Source organism: Ursus americanus, chromosome 5, assembly GCF_024610735.1.
Source record: "Ursus americanus isolate L20-20 chromosome 5, mUrsAme1.1.p, whole genome shotgun sequence".
Classification (NCBI taxonomy): Eukaryota; Metazoa; Chordata; class Mammalia; order Carnivora; family Ursidae; genus Ursus; species Ursus americanus.
In genome coordinates this window covers 26,157,695-26,177,614 of record NC_142131.1, presented here as the reverse complement: position 1 = coordinate 26,177,614, position 19,920 = coordinate 26,157,695, and the positions used below count along the sequence as shown (strand labels likewise).

Genomic DNA, 19,920 nt, shown 5'->3' with positions numbered 1-19,920 from the left:
GTTCTACCAACATTCAGAAGCCAATTTCCTTTCAGATATAATTCAAGATATTAAAACTAATTTAAATTCTTTAACGGTAAAATACTCAGCTAAGAGGTTACCATCTGATCACATGAAGTGTATCTATTGACAGACATGTCAATGCTCTCTGCATTAACAGCTTGGGAAGAACAGGTTCTTGAAAAGAATTTTTGGCTAGGAAATCATCTTTATATTTGGGGGAAAAGTTTTTTTTTTAATAGTTTGGGCATTAAAATACTTGCCTGAAGGTGTCAGGTTGGTGAATCAATATTTTAACTGGAAAAAGCCTTCATCCTGAAAAAGCTATTTATAATGTCTGTGAAAAAAACATTTGACTGGGAGTCAGGGCCTGGGTTCTAGTTTTGCAATAACACTAATTAGCAGAGGGCCTCTGGGCTAAAAAACCTTTCAGGGCTTTAATTTTCTAAACCATAAAATGAGGGAGTTGGACTGGATAATCTCTAAAGTCCCTTAGCAAAATGAAAAAAATAAAACAAAAAACACCCAAAACAAAACTCCGTGATTCTGTGTTAATTACCTTCAGCATTACCCTTATGCATACAGATTTGTATAATGTAAGTAGCTATGAATATTTGAAATGTGTAGGGGTGGCGAGATAGGCATATGCTCCTAACTCGAAAACCACTTTTATCAAGGAGCTGGAGAAACGTATTCCCGTGCTTTCCAGAGAAAAGGAAAACCTAGTTAAAGAAAAAAATACTCCAACAATGATGCACTTTGTTCAGATCAAAGGTCAATCGGAAGAATAAAAAAAAACTGAACTTCTCGATTAAAAGGTATACTAGCAATTCTTTAATTCAACAAATGTGTGTTCAATACCTACAAATATACTTTGGGATAAGTCGTTGGACATTTCAGTAAACAAAGCAGATCAAGTTCACTGTCCTCTGATTAGGATTTTTTCAGGTTCCATTCTTGTAATTAATAGGATAAACAATTTTCTGGAAGAACTGTTTTCTCTATCAGCCCACTAATTTGAAGAAATAGGATGTTCTCTTCACCAAATGGCAAGTATCAATGAAAACCCACAGAAAATAATATTTCAATCTGTTGCCTTCCCTCAGAAGTCATAATTACATCCCCCCGACTTGACAGAACATGTAGTGCTATGAAGGAATGAAAATCAAGGCTATGCTTTGATTTTGGGAAAAAGTTTTCCAAATGAGGCAAAACTCACGGAATCAGGTTCTTTATAACACAAGATAAAATGAGTAGCGCTGTTAGTGTTCTGACATATGGAAACTACATTTATAGGCATAAATTCTTTCTACATGTTTCAGCTACCTGCCCAGACAGAATGGGATAACCCAAAGTGAAAGGAATAAAAACATATACAAAGCCTGAGAATTCAATAAAATTTGGTGACTAAATGAATGGGGGAAAAAAAAACTCTAATAGAAATACAAACCAAATGTCTATCTCATTTCCTCTAAGTAGTCTTTTAGAGAAAATATCATACCATTTAGAATCATAATTTATTTCAGAATGAATGTCATTCAATCTTAAAGGATTATTATTTTCCATTATATCAAGAATTATTCGTGGAATTTTAAACTTCTGCTTCCCTAAAAGAGAGATTTTCCTTTATTCTGTGCCCTTTCTGCTAGTGGAAGGTAGTCTGTCTCTTATTTGATCTTTCATAAACCCTTAGTGTTTTATCTCAATTCCCTGACAATTAGAAGGAACCAGCTCTTTCTCTTTCCTCATGCTAGTTGAAGTTGGATTGCTCAGATGATTTTTTCCTTCTCTGAAGATTCCAAATGTTCCCAATGGAATTGTTTTATAAATAATATACCCATCCTGAGAAATAAAGAAAATATTAGTGAAGGCTGTAGAAAAACAGGATAGAAGAGGAAAACTGAGGACATTAATGAAAGTAGAGTTGACAAGATTTGACAATGCACTGGATACACGGAATGAGAAAAAGAGAGGAACCAAAGATAAATCCCCAGTTTTTGGCTTGAGGTTATGCTTTTACAGAAGTGGGGAAGATCCAAGGTTTAAGTGACTACCTGTAATCTGACTGCCATGCTAGACTGGGAGCTTCTTGTAGGCTGGTACCATGGCATCTAATGTGGTATTTAGCACATAGTAGGCATTCAGCACATTTTTTAAATGAATAAAGAAATATGTGGTATTATAGTTGAATAAGACAAGCACGGAGTTCCAATATTTCAGTTATGGCTTTCAGGTCATTGTGGCATGGGAACAGATTTCCTTCCAACTGTGAACCTTTGTGTTATCGTTGATCCAAGATGAGTTTTGGGGAGGCACATAAAAAAAATATTCAACTTGCAAAAAAAAAAAAAAATTTACCCATCCTGAAATTACAGGTGCTAAGAACTATTTTAAGCCATAACTTCTTTTAATATACATGATAAACTGTACATCTTAAATGACACATTGCTCAAATGTTAACTTTAATATTTTCTTGTTAAAAAATATTCATTCATTTATTTATTTATTTATTTATTTGAGTATGGCTTTAAGTATATTTGAGTGTAGTTGACACACAGTGTTACATTAGTCTCAGGTGTACAACAGTGATTTGACAAGTTTATACATTATTCTATGCTCACAAGTGCAGCCACCATCAGTCACTATAATATTTCCTAACATTTTAATAGTTTTTAGAAAACATATAACTATGATTTATCAACACCAGAATATTCTCTGTTTCTTGAGACTACTGTGTTCTTCTTTCTCTGCCAAGTAAATTTCTACTGACCTCCCTAAGGACAGTTTACATGTCACTTCCTCTTTGAAGAATCTCTATAGGCTCCGCTCCTTCGACTTCTTAGCACTTTGTTCATTCTACTATCATAAAGGATTCAGTACAATGCAGTATAATGTGTGCCCTGATATGAAGGAAACCCACTTCAGAGGCAAGAACACAAAACCATAGCAGAGCAAGGAATTATCTTAATGTCAAGGTAATTAATCCATAAAATAAAGTTGGTATTTCCAAGAATCCTTAAAATGGATGTAGCAATATATAAATCAACTTATCTCTCTTTTTTTTTTTTTTTAAAGAGGGAGAGAGTCACGGTGGGGGTCAGAGGGAGAGAGAGAATCTGAAGCAGGCTCTACATCCAGCACGGAGCCCCACGCAGGGATGGATCTCACAGTCCTGAGATTGTGACCTGAGCTGAAATCAAGAGTTGCATACTCAACTGACTGAGCCACCCAGGTGCCCAAATCACCTTATATCTTATTTTAAATATTTATATGGCTTTAGAAACTCTTTATTTATTTATTTTTAAAGAGTTTATTTTTAAGTTATCTCCACACCCAACGTGGGGCTTGAACTCACAAACCTGAGATCAAGAGTCTCATGTTCCACCAGCTAAGCCAGCCAGGTGCCCCTAGAAAATCTTTAAATATTAGTCTCTGAGAATAAACTGATAATAAAGAAAATTTAAAATCATTAAAAAATAAGTTTCTTTAAAATGCCACTTAAGCATTTTCTATATATTACTTATATACTATGTATAACACATACTATTTTCTATATACTCTATTTTATTTTATAAGCACAATTTAGAACAAATCAGTGAAGAAGAGAAGAATAATATTGATCTCTTTAGAATGGACAAATGTAACATTTAGAACAGTTTACTCTTATGAAAGAAGTCTGAGGTATGTTCTAAAACACAATTTTACGGGACTTATCTAATGTAAAGTAACAACTTTCTGAGGACAAAATTATTCATGTGGAATTTGCTTCTAATTTTGAAAAAAACAGTGTCTTTTTAAAATGACTGAAAGAACACAATTACCAAGTTTAAGAAAATAGGAACTGACGAAACAACTTAAAAAATGAACATTCACTTAAAAAATGACTTCCTCACAGAATTACCCAACTGAAGTTTTACAAATTTTATATTGTACAATTATAATAAAATCTGACATATAAAATTTTATTTGAGTGTAACTTTTGGACACATTTTATAGCAGAACGTTTTACTTTTTTAGAATTTAGTAGGTTAACCTCCTTACTGTGTAAAAGGAGGACCAAAGACCAAATTTCTTAATTGCCATTTTAGTTTTCTAATAGAGATAACATCCTGCTACAGTAATACCTTTATGGACTGAAGGCAGCTACACATACTTCATTCTTATGACCAAGTGACCACAAATAAATTGCCTGACTTGGCACTTCCTCCTGGGCCCCCCAGCAACTGTGCAACCATTCACTTAATGCAGAATTCTTTACCCTTGCTACCACTCAAGCAGGAAAAGCTGAAAAGGCAGTGGTATTTCAGGTAAGCAAGTTAATTTGCATATAAAGCACTAATTAGCATGTGCTCTTGATTCACTGAACTAAAAAGAAATGCGACAACTGAAATAAAATCAATTTAGTAATCTCTAGCTCTCTTTTCTTACATATTTTTGGTAGAGTTTTGATAATATATGTTGTCTTTAGTCCACTTATTAATGTGTTTTTAAGTCACATGTCAAAAGGCAATAGAAGATGAGTAGGGAACGGTGATAAAGAGATGTGGTATTATTAGAAGAGCATCGTCATTATAATCAAACTGTTCATTATAATCTGATAACTTATAATGAGGTTCATGAGGAAGGAAAGGAAGCAGTTAGCACATTCTAAGAGAGAATACAGAGTTGCATTCAATAAATATTTGGTTGGTTCCATAGCTGGCTCATTGACTCAGGGAATGAACAACACTGATGGAAGACTAAAAAAAAAAACAGCAAAAGATGGAATAAAGTTTGGTTCTCTCGCATAAAATCTCACCTGATCAATGTGTCTTGTTAAAAATAGGTGATACCTCTTGCTATTGTAAACACTAAGCCCCAGGACTAGCATAGTATATCTGATTTGTCTAGTGAGTACATGCTTATCGATTATGTATAGAAGGGAAAATTCTGCTTGCTTCAATAGGATAATTTATATCTTCCAGAGGACCTAATAAAAACAGGTAAGGAACAAAGTGTTGACCCCAAGAAGATACTGAATTACAATAAAATATCCCAATCAACAACATCTAAGAGAATTTCTAATTTAGATGACTAATAAGGCCTTTTACTCCCTCCTATTCCGTTCAGGTTTCTCTCAGTTGTGTCCTACAGTACCACGTTTACACAAAGGACCCTACCTCATCTTTTTAGATTGAAATATATTCAGAGAGAGAGTATCCTCAGACATGTTTAAGCTTACATATTTTCTTTCCATTAAGAAAAGGCTAAGCATTTAAGTAAGAATATTAAGCATTTTGTCTTCCTATTGTATTGTCTTTAGCCCATAACCATCTTTAGTCCAAAATCTGTAAGAAAATGGTTATTTGCCAAAAAGTAATTTGCTTCTATCACCATTTAGGCAAAAACACAAGATGCAAAGTGACATATAGGTAGAAAAAAATATTATATTAATTACATAAAGACCAAATATCTAGCTCACTTGGTCCTGTGCAGTTATGGCTTTAGACAGATTAAATCTTTCTTCTGATATTTTTGATGTACTGTTTAAGCAGACAAAGGGAATAGGTAAGACACAATTCTATGACATAAAAATTATTCTAGAATCTTTCAAGGGAAAAACTTCTCCCAAACAAAATTGTTCGAAATGTTAAATATGGCAGGTTTTAATTATTTTTTATAGTCCTGGAAAGGTAATAAAAATACGTTCACTATAAGATTTTACCCAAAGCATAAACATTCCTTAAACACTAAATACTAAATATTACCTTTTATTTACTTTGTGTCCATTTTTTAGTTAATTCAATTCTCTTTACTGTACAAGATTTTCCTTATATAGATCTATCTCTTTTTTTTTTTTTTTTTTAAGAGAGAGAGGTGGGAAGAGGCAGAAGGAGAGGAAGAGAATCTTAAGAAGGTTCCACACCCAGCGTGAAGCTGACTCAGGGCCTGAACTCACAATCCTGAGATCACAACCTGAGCCAAACTTAAGAGTCGGATGCTTAACCAACTGAGCCACCCAGGTGCCCCAGATTTTCCTAGATAAACTTCTATTCTCTATTTTTCAATTCCCTATTTCATTTAGAAGTAAATCTTCTTCCTTAATTGTGCTAACTTTCTTCAACTCATGTGCTATCAATAATAAATAATACTGAGAATATTATTTTGAAAAATCTTTAGTGTTGTGATTTCTGCATATCACTACAGCCATCTTTCGTATAGTAAAAGTGCTCACATATTTTAATTTTTATAATTCCATGAGATGCTTCATGAGTTTTCTGTAGAAAAGTAATGAAGCATAAATTATACATCAAATGAATTTCGTCAAAGTTACTTTAAAATTCATATATCTTAATTTGTTTAGTTTCTTTTCTGTTTTCCATAAAAACCTCCATCAGACATTACTGACACCCCAGTGGATAAGACACTCTTGATTAACACATTTTAATTCCAACTAGTATTAAACTAATTTAGCTCACAAAATGACATACTTGTGCTAGCGCGTTCTGCTGATAAGCATAAATATGTAGCTTATCTCCCATACATCTTAGATATTCTATCATCATCAACACTTAATTAAAATAACTCATATAAAATAACTGTAAAGTATTACCAGATCCAGTTTCCTAGATGTTATTTTTGTAAGGCTAATCCAATTCAGCACAGTCTTATAAGCAGGTTGATTCTTTTGATATGGATTTAGTTTCAGCATCAAAATTGCTCACTCACATTATGGGCCTTTTCAAGAAGATGAGACTATTTCTCAAGCCTTCATTACATATACTAGAGGTGTGTGGCAATGGACTTCTGGACTGTGAATGGGGACCATGCTGTCTGCTGGTCTAATAAGCTATAAAAGTTCATAATGTTCTATAAAAAGATTTAATAATTTGTTTTAGGTCAGTTTATATTCACAAATACAGATAGGCACATTTTGTTGCTGTCTGTGAGGCAAGTAGCTGGAGTCCCACATAAGCTGAATCTGGCTCCATGCTGCCTCCCACTACTGACTGAAGTCACAGATGGATCAACCCATATTAATGTATTTAAAAAATTACGTTATGGATACGAGAATATGTATTTGGGATTTCTAATTTATAAAAGAAGCTATAACAATCATTTTTCAAAACCACTCATTTTTTTCATTAAAGAATGCAAAAGTATTCTATTCTTCCTTTTCCCTATTTTATATTCACACTGCCATGTAAATGTGTCCCAGATGACAGTATAGGAGAGAGGTACTTTAATTTACTGAAATGTTCCACAGGAAGGAAGGAAGGAAGGAAGGAAGGAAGGAAGGAAGGAAGGAAGGATGGATGGAAGGATTGGAAGGAGGAAGGAAGGATTGGAAGGAAGGAAGGAAGGAAGGAAGGATTGGAAGGAAGAGAAGGAGGGAGGGAGGGAGGAAGGAAGGAAGGCAGGAAAAAAGAAAGAAAGAAAAGAAAAGAAAAGAAAAGAAAAGAAAGAAAGAAAGAAAGAAAGAAAGAAAGAAAGAAAGAAAGATGAAGGAAGGAAGAAATAAAGGAAGGAAGGAGGGAGGAAGGAAGGAAAGAAGGAAAGGGAAAGAGGAAAGAAGGAAGGAAGGAAGGCAAGCAGCATGCTACGTTTTTCTTATCCTTCTGCTAATATGGTAGGGAAGATTCTATTGATTAAGCAGTAGTCTTTTCAAATTCCCAAATAGCAATAAGAATGTTAAACTGGCCTATGGTCTTGGTCTTCTACTACAAGTGGCAGATTATATATATATTTACTTTCTTTAAAAATGAAACAATACTCTCATATTCACTTGGTTACTTACCTATAAACATAAAATCTATATTTAAAGTTACAAAACTCATGTCTAAACTTTATAGCATAATCTTTCTACAGAAGAGGTTTTTATAGCAATTGTTAATGCACCAAAAAGTCTGTTTTGGAACTAGAGCTTACTAATTTGACTAATGCTAGAATGCATAAAAAAAGCAATATGAGAAAATTCAAGTTGCACAGAGTGAAGTTACGTCTCCATCTCCAATTTAAAATATACATTTTGATATACAAGTCTTAAATAGATATATGTACACAAAATTGATAAGACAAATTCAAATGGAAAATATATTTACTGATGTCAAGGTAACGTGTAGAATACAAAAATGACAGAAAACAGGCAGTATTCACATTTGAAAGCACTTTAAGTAATTAATTCTATTTTACTCTTTCTTGAAAAGCCTCCTACTGTTCCGATTACTCTATTCCCTGGCATTATATTTTCTACTCAAGATTATACCGGCTCGCTGGGTATAATGGATGATACCTGGCAATAGCCTATATGCTCTTCTGAAAGGCACCAGCAGGGCTGTTTTCTTTGTTCCTCGGCAGGGATGAACAGTTGGTAACAGCCAACACTTCACTCCCAGCAGCATTTCTTTGGCCTCCTCCACCTCCCCCTCCAGCCACTGCCTCATCTCTTGCTTTCCCTTTACAGCAAAACTCTGAGTTGGGCACACTTATTGTCTCCAATTTCTCTCTTCCCAGTTTATCCTCAATCTATTTTTATTCGGCTTTCATGCCCATCACTCCACTGAAACTGGCCTGATCAAGGCCACAAATTACGTCCTTGTTAAACCCAAAGGTCAATTGTCAGTCCTCAACTAATGTGAACTATCAGTAGCATTTGACATAGCCGATTATTCCTCTTCTTGAAACATTTTCTCCATGTGGCTTCCAGGATACCACAGTGCCTGGCTTTCTCCTTATCTCTTGGACTGCTCCCTCTCATTCTTCTTTGGTGGTCCCTCCTCACCTCCCTGACTTCTTGACATTAGAGCGCACTAGGGCCATTGTAGAGCTTTTTGTCTCTATCAGTACTCACTATCTTGGTGTTCTCAACCAGGCTTATAGCTTTAAATATTATCCACATACTAACAACTCCCAAATGATTCTAGCCCAAGCCTGGACCCCAAAACTGCAGACAGATAGTCTGTTCCCTACTCAACATCTCCTGAATATCTGATAGCCATCTTAATCTTACTGAGTTCAAAATTAAGCTTCTGGTATTCCCTCTCATATCTCTTCTTGCAAGTTTGACCTACATCAGTAAATGTCAACTCTGTTCTTCCAGCTGAAGAAGTCAAAAGTCTTGCTTTTGTTACTATCTCCCTTAATGGACTCTAAATTCCATGTGGGCAGGGATTTCTATTTATCTTTTTTTTTTTTTTTAATTCATAGGGAGCACATATGGCCCGAGGTCAGGGCTAGGCAACGTGCCCTGGGATGGCACCCCACTTCATAGGCCCCAGTCATACCTCCAGGAACCTGTCTTTCACTGAGCTGCGTGCCTGCAGGCTTACTCCCTCAACCTTCACCCCTACCTCACCCACCTCCTTGAGTTGCAGTAAATGTTTGGTGTTGTGTGTCATCAGCAATCTTTGCCAGTGGTTCTCAAGTTTTAGTTTGTAAGACTCATCTGTTAAAAACAAAACAAAACAACAAAAACAAAAGATTTCTGCCTCACTCCCTACCCCCACGAATTCTGACATACTGGAAGTTGGTTGACATCCAGGACTCTCCTGTCAGTACTGCACAGAACACACTTGAAGGAACATTGTTCTTAGTCTTTACCCTTTAGATTTCTTAGAAGCTATCTAGTGGTGGGCAAATTATGCTCACCCACTAAGTGTGGCCTACCATTTGCTTCTGTAGATAAAGTTTCCCTGGAACAGTTTCATTGCACAGTGTCTGCGGCTGCTTTTACACTACAAGGACACTACAACGACAGAGTCGAGCAGTTGTAACTTCAAAGCCTCCAAAGCCTAAAATTTACAGAAAAAGTTTGTCAACTCCTCCTACAGATACAAGACAAATTATTTCTGAACACCACCCAGTGATAAGTTCTCTTTTAAAAAAGCTGAAGACAGGGGCACCTGGGTGGCTCAGTTGGTTAAGCATCTGCCTTTGGCTCAGGTCATGATCCCAGGGTCCCAGGATCAAGTCCAGCACGGGACTCCTTGCTCAGCGGGGGGGAGGGGCTGCTTCTCCCTCTCTCTCTGCAGCTTCCCCTGCTTGTGCTCTCGCTCTCTAATAAATAAAATCTTAAAAAAAAAAAAAAAGCCAAAGACATTCTAATGTATACCTAAGATAAATCTATCCCACCCATATAGGGCATTTATAATATGCGTAATAACCCATCCTTATCTTTATTCTTTGTTTTAAGTTTTTGATTTAAGTAATCTCTATACCCATCCTGGGGTTTGAACTCACAATTCCAAGATCGAGAGTGGTATGTTACACCAATTCAGCCAGCCAAGTGCCCCACCCATCCTTATCTTTAATTCCCCAAAGAATGGTGACCATTTTGTTTCTGTAACCAACATTAAATAAAACTAAAATTGTTATACATTGCCTTTGTATATTCGCAATTTGATATATATTCCTCACCCCACCCCAAGTAGCTATAATAAAAACTGAAGCACTCGGGGAAGAAGTTTCAAAATAAGATCTCTTCAAAAGAAAAACTGTACTTTCAAATTAGCTGAAAAATAGATAAACCCTAATCACAGATGTAATTTTAAAATAGGATATTTTATTTCTTCCGACTAAATATCCTAACACCTTTAGCTAGCAGATGCAGCATTAAAGAAAAAGGAAAACCAATATTGGTCTAGGATGGCTAAGTTAACTTTTTCTCAAATATTCATTTTGATAAATAAACAAATAAAGTAGGGTTTTCTAACAGAAAACGATTTCATTCCATTCTACTGAGACACCCATGTAAAGACTCCGAAGCCCTGATTCTTCTTTGCTCTCTGTCCATCTAGTTACTGCTGTAGGATCTTCAGTTGTTTGAAACTGCAATTTGTTAAAAAGCTTACTTAGTTACTCAAGCTGAGCAGTTTTAATTTGTTCTAATAGTTGAGGCCAGAAAAACTATTACCACAACTGCAGGAAAGCATTATCAAAGCCAGCAGCTGCCAGGCACCTTTATTATTTTTTTTTTAGACTGCTTTTATCTTTATATTAGAGAAAAACTTGTTCAATTTTCGATATTTAAGAATCTCTGTTCTTTAAAGATTCAAAATTATATTTTGAAGAAAATTAAACCTAATTTTTATGTCTTGAACTTTGATAAATAAGCAATCTTCCCCACCTCCACTCTCCAGATCCTGGTGTATTTAATTCTGAAAAACACTTATTTTTAATGTCTGGATTTTTAAACTGTATATACTGACAATGTTCTAGTTCAGTAAGTCAAGTCTACTCGAGATTTTTCAGTACCCTGTCATTCGAAAACTAAGGAAAGATATACTAACTAATTTTTTGGCTCATTATCTAAGATTAGAGATGCTAGCTACAACTTCCAGGGAGAGGAAAGGGAGTTTCTCCTGGTTTAGGGTATTTCCTAAACTAACTCTGCAAGCAGCCATGGTCAGGATGGATAAGAGGAAAGGAAAACCAATGGGAGTAAAGGTAATATGAAGATTAATAATAAAAGAGAATTGAGAAAGCAAGTAGACTATTAAACTATATGTATAAATAACAGGGTAAAAAGGGTGTAACTGATTATAGAATAAATAGTTGCATAAAAGTTTAAATAGGAATAGCAGAGCAGGGGTGCCTGGATGTCTCACTCAGTTAAGCATCCCACTCTTGATTTTTGCCTCCCATCATGATCTCAGGGTCATGAGATGGGTCCCTACATCAGAGCTCATAATAAATAAATAAATCTTAAAAAAAAAAGGGAATAGCAGAGCAGATAAGTATATTGAGTTATGAAGGTATCTTCAAAATATAGGACTTATTTCCAGAAATAAATTAAATACCAGTTCAAGAAATATTTAAACAGGTCTTGTGTTTTTTCCCTTTTTTTTTTTTTTTTTTGTTTTTTCTTTTTGGTCACAAGATCATTAGATTGTTAAATTAAATAGTTTTTTCTCATTTTTTGATTCATTTTGATTCCTTTTCTTTTAAACTATCAAGAATACTGTTTTGTTTTTGTCTTCATTGCTTTATGAATGCCATTTATACTGAGCTTTTTCTGGTCAATAACACCACCATGGAGAAAAGGGAAGACTTCTTTCTATTCTTCGTTCTTCTTATTACATGATTATTATGTCAAAGCATTAGGTCAGCTTGCTACAGTGCAGTCTTGCTAAAAATAGTACTTATGGAAAATACACCCTGAACAAGCAGACACATCTACAAACCACCACTAGATGGCGAAGCAGCTTTCCCGTTGCTAACATCATGCCTGCAAACAAAATGTGACTTACAAACCTGCTGCAACGTGTTTTCTACAGTATCAGAATATCCATCTATTCAGGCTTTAAAATATGGATGATCACCTCAGTCTGAAGCTAAATTGCTTGGTATGCTCTATCTTCAACTAATATTTATAATTTACTGACGTCAAAGCCTTAAATTTATAACCCAACATCGATGTATTATTAGTTTTTAACAATTTCAGTTAAGAAGACTAAAGATCTAGTGAGTAGAGGACAGCAAATTTATCAAGATAAAAATCAAAACAAAACTAACACATGGTAAAAAAAAACCCAAAAAAACAAAAAAAGCCCTATAACACATGGTAAAAATGAACCAAAGGCTACACAGGGTTCAAAATTAGATATTTATAAGCATAGCCCACATTAGGTATATGCTCAAAGGTATCTACATTAGCATTTATGAAGAGATTTTTTTAAAATAAAAGATATGGATATGTTTAGTTACAGTGAGAAAAAGCAAAATAGAGTTTTCTACTTAAAAGTTTTCTTGTGGGAAAGACCAGTAAAGAAGAGAAAAATAAGGTTTTTCACCCCTGTCAAATTTTCTTGTTTGAAATAAAAAAATACCCATTTCTTCAAGGCAGAATGCAAGCTATAGTACATTCACAAGAGAAGCTTGCTTGTTACTCAAATCTATAAAATTACAGAACTTCATAAGGTGACAAATAGTCTAATCCTTTTAAACACAAAGGAAAACTTTGTTTTATTTTATGTATGTTACTAAACCATTTTGATTGTTATACTTAAGTGAGAAGAAAATCTAATTGGGTCAAGGAACACTGCTACCCATTCAATAAATTGCAGGAATCAAACTTTGCCTGTCTTTTGATAAGAATGCTATGAAAACGAATAAATAGCACATTGATGCTTTTAATACATAATTCATATTTCTTAGCAAACAATGAAATTTTGCATAAGATTCCAGCACAGGGACAGGAGACTCAGGGTACAGACTCAGTTCTGATTGCCTACTATGTGTACTCAGACCAACCACAATAATGCATTTTCTTCCTCTACAACTGCCAAACTCTAGTTAGATCAGTGGCCATGTCGACTGCTTCCCCTTGACCCCAGTAGCAAGATTTCCCAATTAAAAAAAGAATTCTAACGTCATTCACCAGTTCCACGGTAGGTAGGCCACTTTGAGAATTTATAGGGTTTTGTATACAAATTACTCTTTTGATAAAAGACTCCAAGTAAATAAACATGTGTCTTACTTTAAATGGCTTTATTTTACTGAACTGATACCTCCTTTTGCATGACCTACTATTCCCATTTGATTTTACTTAATTGGTCTACTATTCAACTACAGAAGCTCTTTAATTTCAATAAAAACGTCAAAGTTTAAGTATGAACAATGTTAATATCTGTCACAAATAGACACTAATCTAAATTTTACAATATGATCACATAGTGAGTAGAACTCAGAATTACGAAGCCGGTGCTTTATGTGCTAATTACAAACTCTTCTTTCTTTAGTTCCTTTCCTTTCCTTTCCTTTCCTTTCCTTTCCTTTCCTTTCCCTTTCTTTCTTTCTTTCTTTCTTTCTTTCTTTCTTTCTTTCTTTCTTTCTTTCTTTCTTTCTTTCTTTCTCTTTCTTTTTTATTACATTCTAATAGGCTCAATCCTTTCCTGGCCTTGTCCCATTCCAGCTGACCCCAAATAAGCTTTGTATTTTCTCACTAAGAATAGGAATTCAAACCTATTCTCATACTTTGGATAATTCTTGGAGGGTAATATCCCTTCTGGAATTGACTTAGAAGCTGGTGTTCAGAATTAAATTATGACTGTCTGCTGCTACTTCTACTCATTTAAGTCAGCTACTCTTCATTAACAACAGGCATTATGGCCAGAACTATGCTGAAGTATAGACCAGTCCCTGCAGGAAACCAATGCTGATATTTAGGAAATTCTTGAGTAGACTAATCCCATCATTATATGTACCGAAAGATTAACATCCTATTTCTTTTTTAAAAGTTTGATAGTATGAGTTGTTCAATATTTCAAAGAGGTATTTCTAGGGAGACTGGACATTAAGCTTATTGAATAGGGAAAACGAGTTTTTGGGATTAGCCAGAATGGTCTCCCTGGATAAAGAGGAATGACATGTATCAAACTCAAACATATCTAACTTTTTCTACCTTCTATCTTTCTTAACTCAGATAAAGACATTAAAACTTTCCAGAGGTCCAAAGTAGGAACCTCAGAACGATCCTTGATTCTTCCAAGTCTTCCTTTTCTAACTCTAATTTGGTTAATCAACCAAAGCCTATTAAACATTAACTATGAATTGTTTCTTTCTTTTCAATCCTACTGCCACTACTCTTCATAGGTCCACAAAGTCTCTTCCTTGGGCTACTTAAAATAGTCAACTGACTGATTCCCTTGCATCCATTCTCTTTAACAAGTTCTTTATCTTTCAAGTGTTAGTGTTTCCGGAGTTCAGTTGCATACCCTCTTACTCTCTCATTCTGCGCTTTCTTGCTAGATAATTAATCTACCCCTGTGGACTCAAGTGCTCTTAATATGATGGTAATCCCGTAATTTTTATCTCTAGCTTGGATCGATCATTGCCTTTAGGCTTTAAACCCATTATGTTTACTAGTCCAAAGGGTATCTCTAACTGGAGGTCCCACAGAAACCTCATCTGTCCCACCTCAAACCTACTACTCATTTTGTGGTCTCTATCTTGGAAAATAAAACCCCCATTTGCCCAGGTTGAGACAGAAAGCAGGATTTTATTCTTGAATTCTTTTACTCACACCCTCTGCATTTATCTGTCTCTTAAATCTGTTCATCTCTTTCCACACCCACCGCTACTTTCTTAATTCAGGCCATCATTAAATCCACGAGATCACTGTACCAGCCTTCTAAATAGTCTCCTACGTTCAGACCTGTCCCTCTGCAAGTCTGGCTACGTGAGAGAGATTTTTCTACAAGTACAAATATTAACATGCCTCTCTCCTGCTTGAAATCCTTCAAGAGCTTATTACTGCCCTTAGCATCAAGTTCAAACTCTTACCTGACCTACAAGCTCCTCAAGGTTCCTCTGGAGCCTCATCACCAGCCACTCTCCCCTTAGCTAAGTAAGCTCCATTGTTTTGTCTTGTTTTTTAAATATTTAGTTTCTCTCCTCTCCCCTCCGGGCCTTTAAAAATTATTTTCCCTCTTCCTGGAATATTCTTTCCCTTACTCCCTGCCTCTTTGCCTAACTCATCTTTAGATGCCAGTTTGGATTTCATGTACTGTTTTGACAATATTTCCCTGACAATGACCTCCCAAGATAGGGTTTGGTGGCCTCAACTTAATACAGCTATTTTCCTTCTCTACTCTTAATTGCCTGTCTCTCTCTCCTTAACCACAATGTATGTTTTTTGAGGGCCTCTATACTTTTGCTTACATTGTTCCCACTTTCTGGAATATCATTCCCCTGCTTTTTTCCTTGGAAAACTTTTTCCAAAGCACTCCCAGCTGCAATTCAGGTAGACTTATCAGCTCTTCTTCTGGATCATCACAAAACATTACACTTGACTCTGTTACAACACATAGCTTGCTACATTACAGTTACTTATTTTTAATGATGCCTCTTGAATAGACAGTGAGCATCAGGAAGGTACATACTAACATACCTATTTTTAGATGCCTACCACAGTGCCTGGTATGTAGTAGTTCTTAAGTATGCACCCACCAGAATAATTAAAACAAAGTTAATTCCGTTTCAACTACTCTTACCAAGAATTAGGCAGAAGACAGGTAAGAGGAGAATGGGTCATTTTACAAAATGTGAAGATGAAATGTATGGGTTTATATATCTTTGCTTAACCCTAGAAGTACTCAGCTTCCTTCCTGACCCACCCCTCTTTTTAAAAGTGCCATTTAGAGAGCTTCTACTAACTCTTATATGTAAATAAGACCCTTTTGATTTACTCCCTAACTCTAATTCATCGTTGGTAAGAGGAATAGAGCACGAGAGAGAAAAAAATTAAACGAGCTAAAAATATTTTGTGAATAATGATCAATTATGGATTTTAAAAGGTAAATTCTATGGCAGAAGTCCAGAAAGCCTTGATTTGAATCCTGACCCTGTCGCTTTCTGACTTTGTGCAAACCACTTATCTATCAAGCCTTCGTTTTTCTAAATCTGTGCAATGAGAATTGTGACAATACATACTTTATACGTAGGGTTATTGTGAGAATTAAGACTTTATATATGTAAAACATTTAGAACAAAGCAGGACATACAGTAGCAGTTAATAAGTATTAGCCATTATTATTATCTTAAATCGAGATTGTTTAATTAATAATCGAGAGTTATAATATGTTGCTAGATTACAGGAAAGAGCCCTCAAGACAGAATATGAGTTCTGAAAGACTTTTGAATATTCTAAACCAGTCGGGTATTAATATAGAGTAGCAGTAAGAATAAGTATGTCCTAAAGGACTTCACATTTCAGAGTTGGTACTAGGTTCTAATTAAGACCTTTGTGTTCAATTGCTGTAACTATGGAAGATTTTATTTCTCTATTTTCATATTTATAAGTACACTGATCTACCCTGTAATGATGGTATGGACTAACAGGTGACTGTCAAGGACTTTGAAAATACAAAAACACTAAAGTGACAAATCAGTTCGTAAGTACCTAATGTAAATTCACTAACAACATAGGATTTTACATTAATTCCCATAATGCCTTCCAATTCTAGTTCTTAACTCCAAAGTTCTTGCTGATTTTCTCAAAGGATGTCAAAAAATAAACTATGTAGTAAAAATAAATAAATAAACTTCAGAATCTGTATTAGTTTGGATTAGAACTGTCAGAATTAAATGTAAATGCAATAAAATTTAAGTGATGTAATTCTAAAATCATTATCATCATTGCTAAAATGGTCTTGTTGAGATTTTAAAATACTAGCATATGTGTTTTAAAATCCGATTTTAAAATGTCATATAATAATATTAATAACAATTCCAGCTTAAAAGCCAAAAAGATGATTATCAAAATATTTTGATATAGCCTATAATTCTGATAAATGAAAAGGTTATGATTTAGCCATATTTTGAAAGTACAGCCAAATCCTGATTATCTTTGGTCTGTGCAGATCTGGATAGCTGGGGTAGTTAAAATCCATTTATCATTCCAGAACTTCACCTTTAGCCTCTTCTCCCACCCCATCTTTACCACAGTTAACTGAATGGGCCAGTTTGCATTTCCACTCCCTTTCTTCCTTACTTGAACAAGGAAATGGCAAAATAAATACACGAATAAAAATTTAACAACAAATAAAACACAGGAAGGAAGGGCTAATCTGTATACTAGATACTCCGTCTCTGAATATCAAGAGTTGGCTGCACACATTACGTTTACCTTAAGAATTAAAACAGCCTCATTCTCCTTCATGTCGTTAAATAAAATCAAGCAGGAGTTCCTATGCCTTAACATTCCTAGTCAGCGTTTCTCTGAGTACCTGAAAGAACCCTGGTGGCACAGGGCCTACTGGCATGCCATCTCCTGGGGGAATGTTTCCTAGCACTGGGCTGGGAGCTGCTGCAGCGCTCTGCAAAGAATAAAGGAGAAACAGACCTCCATCATTACAGCGAAGGCACAAAACCAAAGACTAACGATCACAGACTGTAGGAAGGGAAGCGTTTCCTTCCCAGGAATAACTATCGGTAATTTCCCCCCACTCCAGAGGTTAACTAAGGTACAACAGTTAGTTTAGTATATGACTAAGTTATTTGGTTTAAACAAGTCTTTTAAAACTGTTTGAATCATAGGATTTTAATAAGATGGTATATTTGAATGATATATAAAAGGCAAATAACATGACAAAAAGATACAAGTTTAAGTAAATGCTTTATTGAAGGCACAAGCATCTGGAATGGTAATATCAAAAACAAATATGTAAATATGTAGGTAATAAGTTTGAAAACAGTGGGTACAGAAGTTGGAAAAAAGAACTGTGTTTTTAGATTATGTTTTTCTGTGTCATAAACAAGAACAATTAATTTTCTGCCTATAGGTGGTAACACATTATTCAACTTCTGATATACTACAACCGGAAGCCAAAATATAATTGATAGCAAAAACAGGGTGGTGAGGATGAAAAGTAATTAGGTGACTGAATAAAAGAAAAGAATTAGATTTAGAGATCAGATTTCATAAACAGATTATGAAAAAAAAAAACAGATTGAAAGATTCTGTCTCTTTCACTTCCAAATTATTTTATGGTACCCTAGAGCTTCATGAAATAGGAGTACTAAAATTTTTGAGTTAGACTCTTTGTAATCAAATCTAGGTTTTAGATTTAATTCTTACATACAACAGTAATACATATCACTCACTATTCTACAACCATGGGTTTCATCCTTCTACCTACTCAGACATGTTATAAACACTAGGAACAGTCACAAAGGGACCAGAAATGTGCTGAAGAAAGATCAGGATGAACACAACAGTTCCGCTATGAAAGAACTCAAAACAAACACTGGACCTAGTATATCTGTCGCACTGTCCTTGTCCATATATCAGTGTATTCATTCATACGTTAATACTCCATTACAGGATGTAAAATCAGTATATTTGTAGCCTACATTTCCTGGTACATAAATTAATAAACATACCAAAACATGTTCATTCTATAATACTAGCAGTTTTTAATAGTGAGGACCAATGATTTTAGTATTTCCTGAGGAAATCTAGATTTAAATGTGGTTATCTAAAACGTTGCTTATCTATGAATGCCAAAATTCGAAACTTCTGATAAAGCATGTAAAAGGACAAATAATATTTCTTAGATATTAAGATGAAACATTAATCTGTTATTCTATTCTATTTTATTATTATTATTATTTTTAGGTAGGCTCCATGCCCAGCATGGAGCCCAAAGCAGGGCTTGAACTCACAACCCTGAGATGAAGACCTGAGAAAAGATCAAGAGTCAGATGCTTCACCAGCTGAGCCACCCAGTTGCCCAAGTTATTCTGTTTGAAGCAAAAACATGCAATTTAATTAGTGTACATTAACTGAATACCTACCATTTGCCAGATATTGTTCTATTTTGTTTTATGTATTGACATTTATGTTTTAAAAAAAATGAAAGGCACATTGCTTCTTTCATTTTAACTAAACTGGTGTAAAATTTTAACTTAGTGTTACAGTAAGAGGAAAATTTACCACCAAACATTTATCCTCTTTTAGTTTAAATATGATTACAGCTAGATCTAGGAAAAAAGATTTGCTCGGGGTCCTTGACAGTCAATTACTGTCATGGGAAAGTTGCTCTCAGTACTAGACATAGGATGTCACTATTGTCCTAATTAATTGCAGGATAGAAACTTTTCTAGAATTTTTTAAAGATTATTTATTTATTTATTTAAGAGAGACAGAGTTAGAAAGCGAGAGAGAGAGAGAGAGCATAAGCGGGGAGGAGAGGGAAAAGCGCAGAGAACCCGAAACAGGGCTCGATCCTAAGACTCCGGGATCATTACCTGAGCCGAAGGTAGATGCTTAACTGACTGAGCCACCCAGGCGCCCCGAAAGAAACGTTTTTGAGACAAGTCTGTAAACCACCCTCACCTATACTTTTACAGAAATGTGTACTACAACTTTGAGCAGGTTTATAAAAGCAAAATAGAATTCAGTGAATTACTGCAACTTCTTATTTAATTCAAAGATGCTAT

General features: G+C 34.9%; 1 protein-coding gene across 9 annotated transcripts in view; it reads right to left on the bottom strand.

The window, feature by feature from the left end:
* Nucleotides 1-19,920, bottom strand: part of SSBP2 (single stranded DNA binding protein 2) — a 279,994-nt gene that overhangs the window by 61,978 nt on the left and 198,096 nt on the right. For 5 of the 9 annotated variants that reach the window (XM_045796354.2, XM_045796355.2, XM_045796360.2 and 2 more), the window contains exon 5: nt 17,706-17,795. The exons of the other annotated variants lie outside the window; for them this stretch is intronic. In XM_045796354.2, the coding sequence (XP_045652310.1) occupies nt 17,706-17,795 (90 nt within the window). The remainder of the gene's footprint in view (nt 1-17,705; nt 17,796-19,920) is intronic. 9 annotated transcript variants of the gene reach the window in all.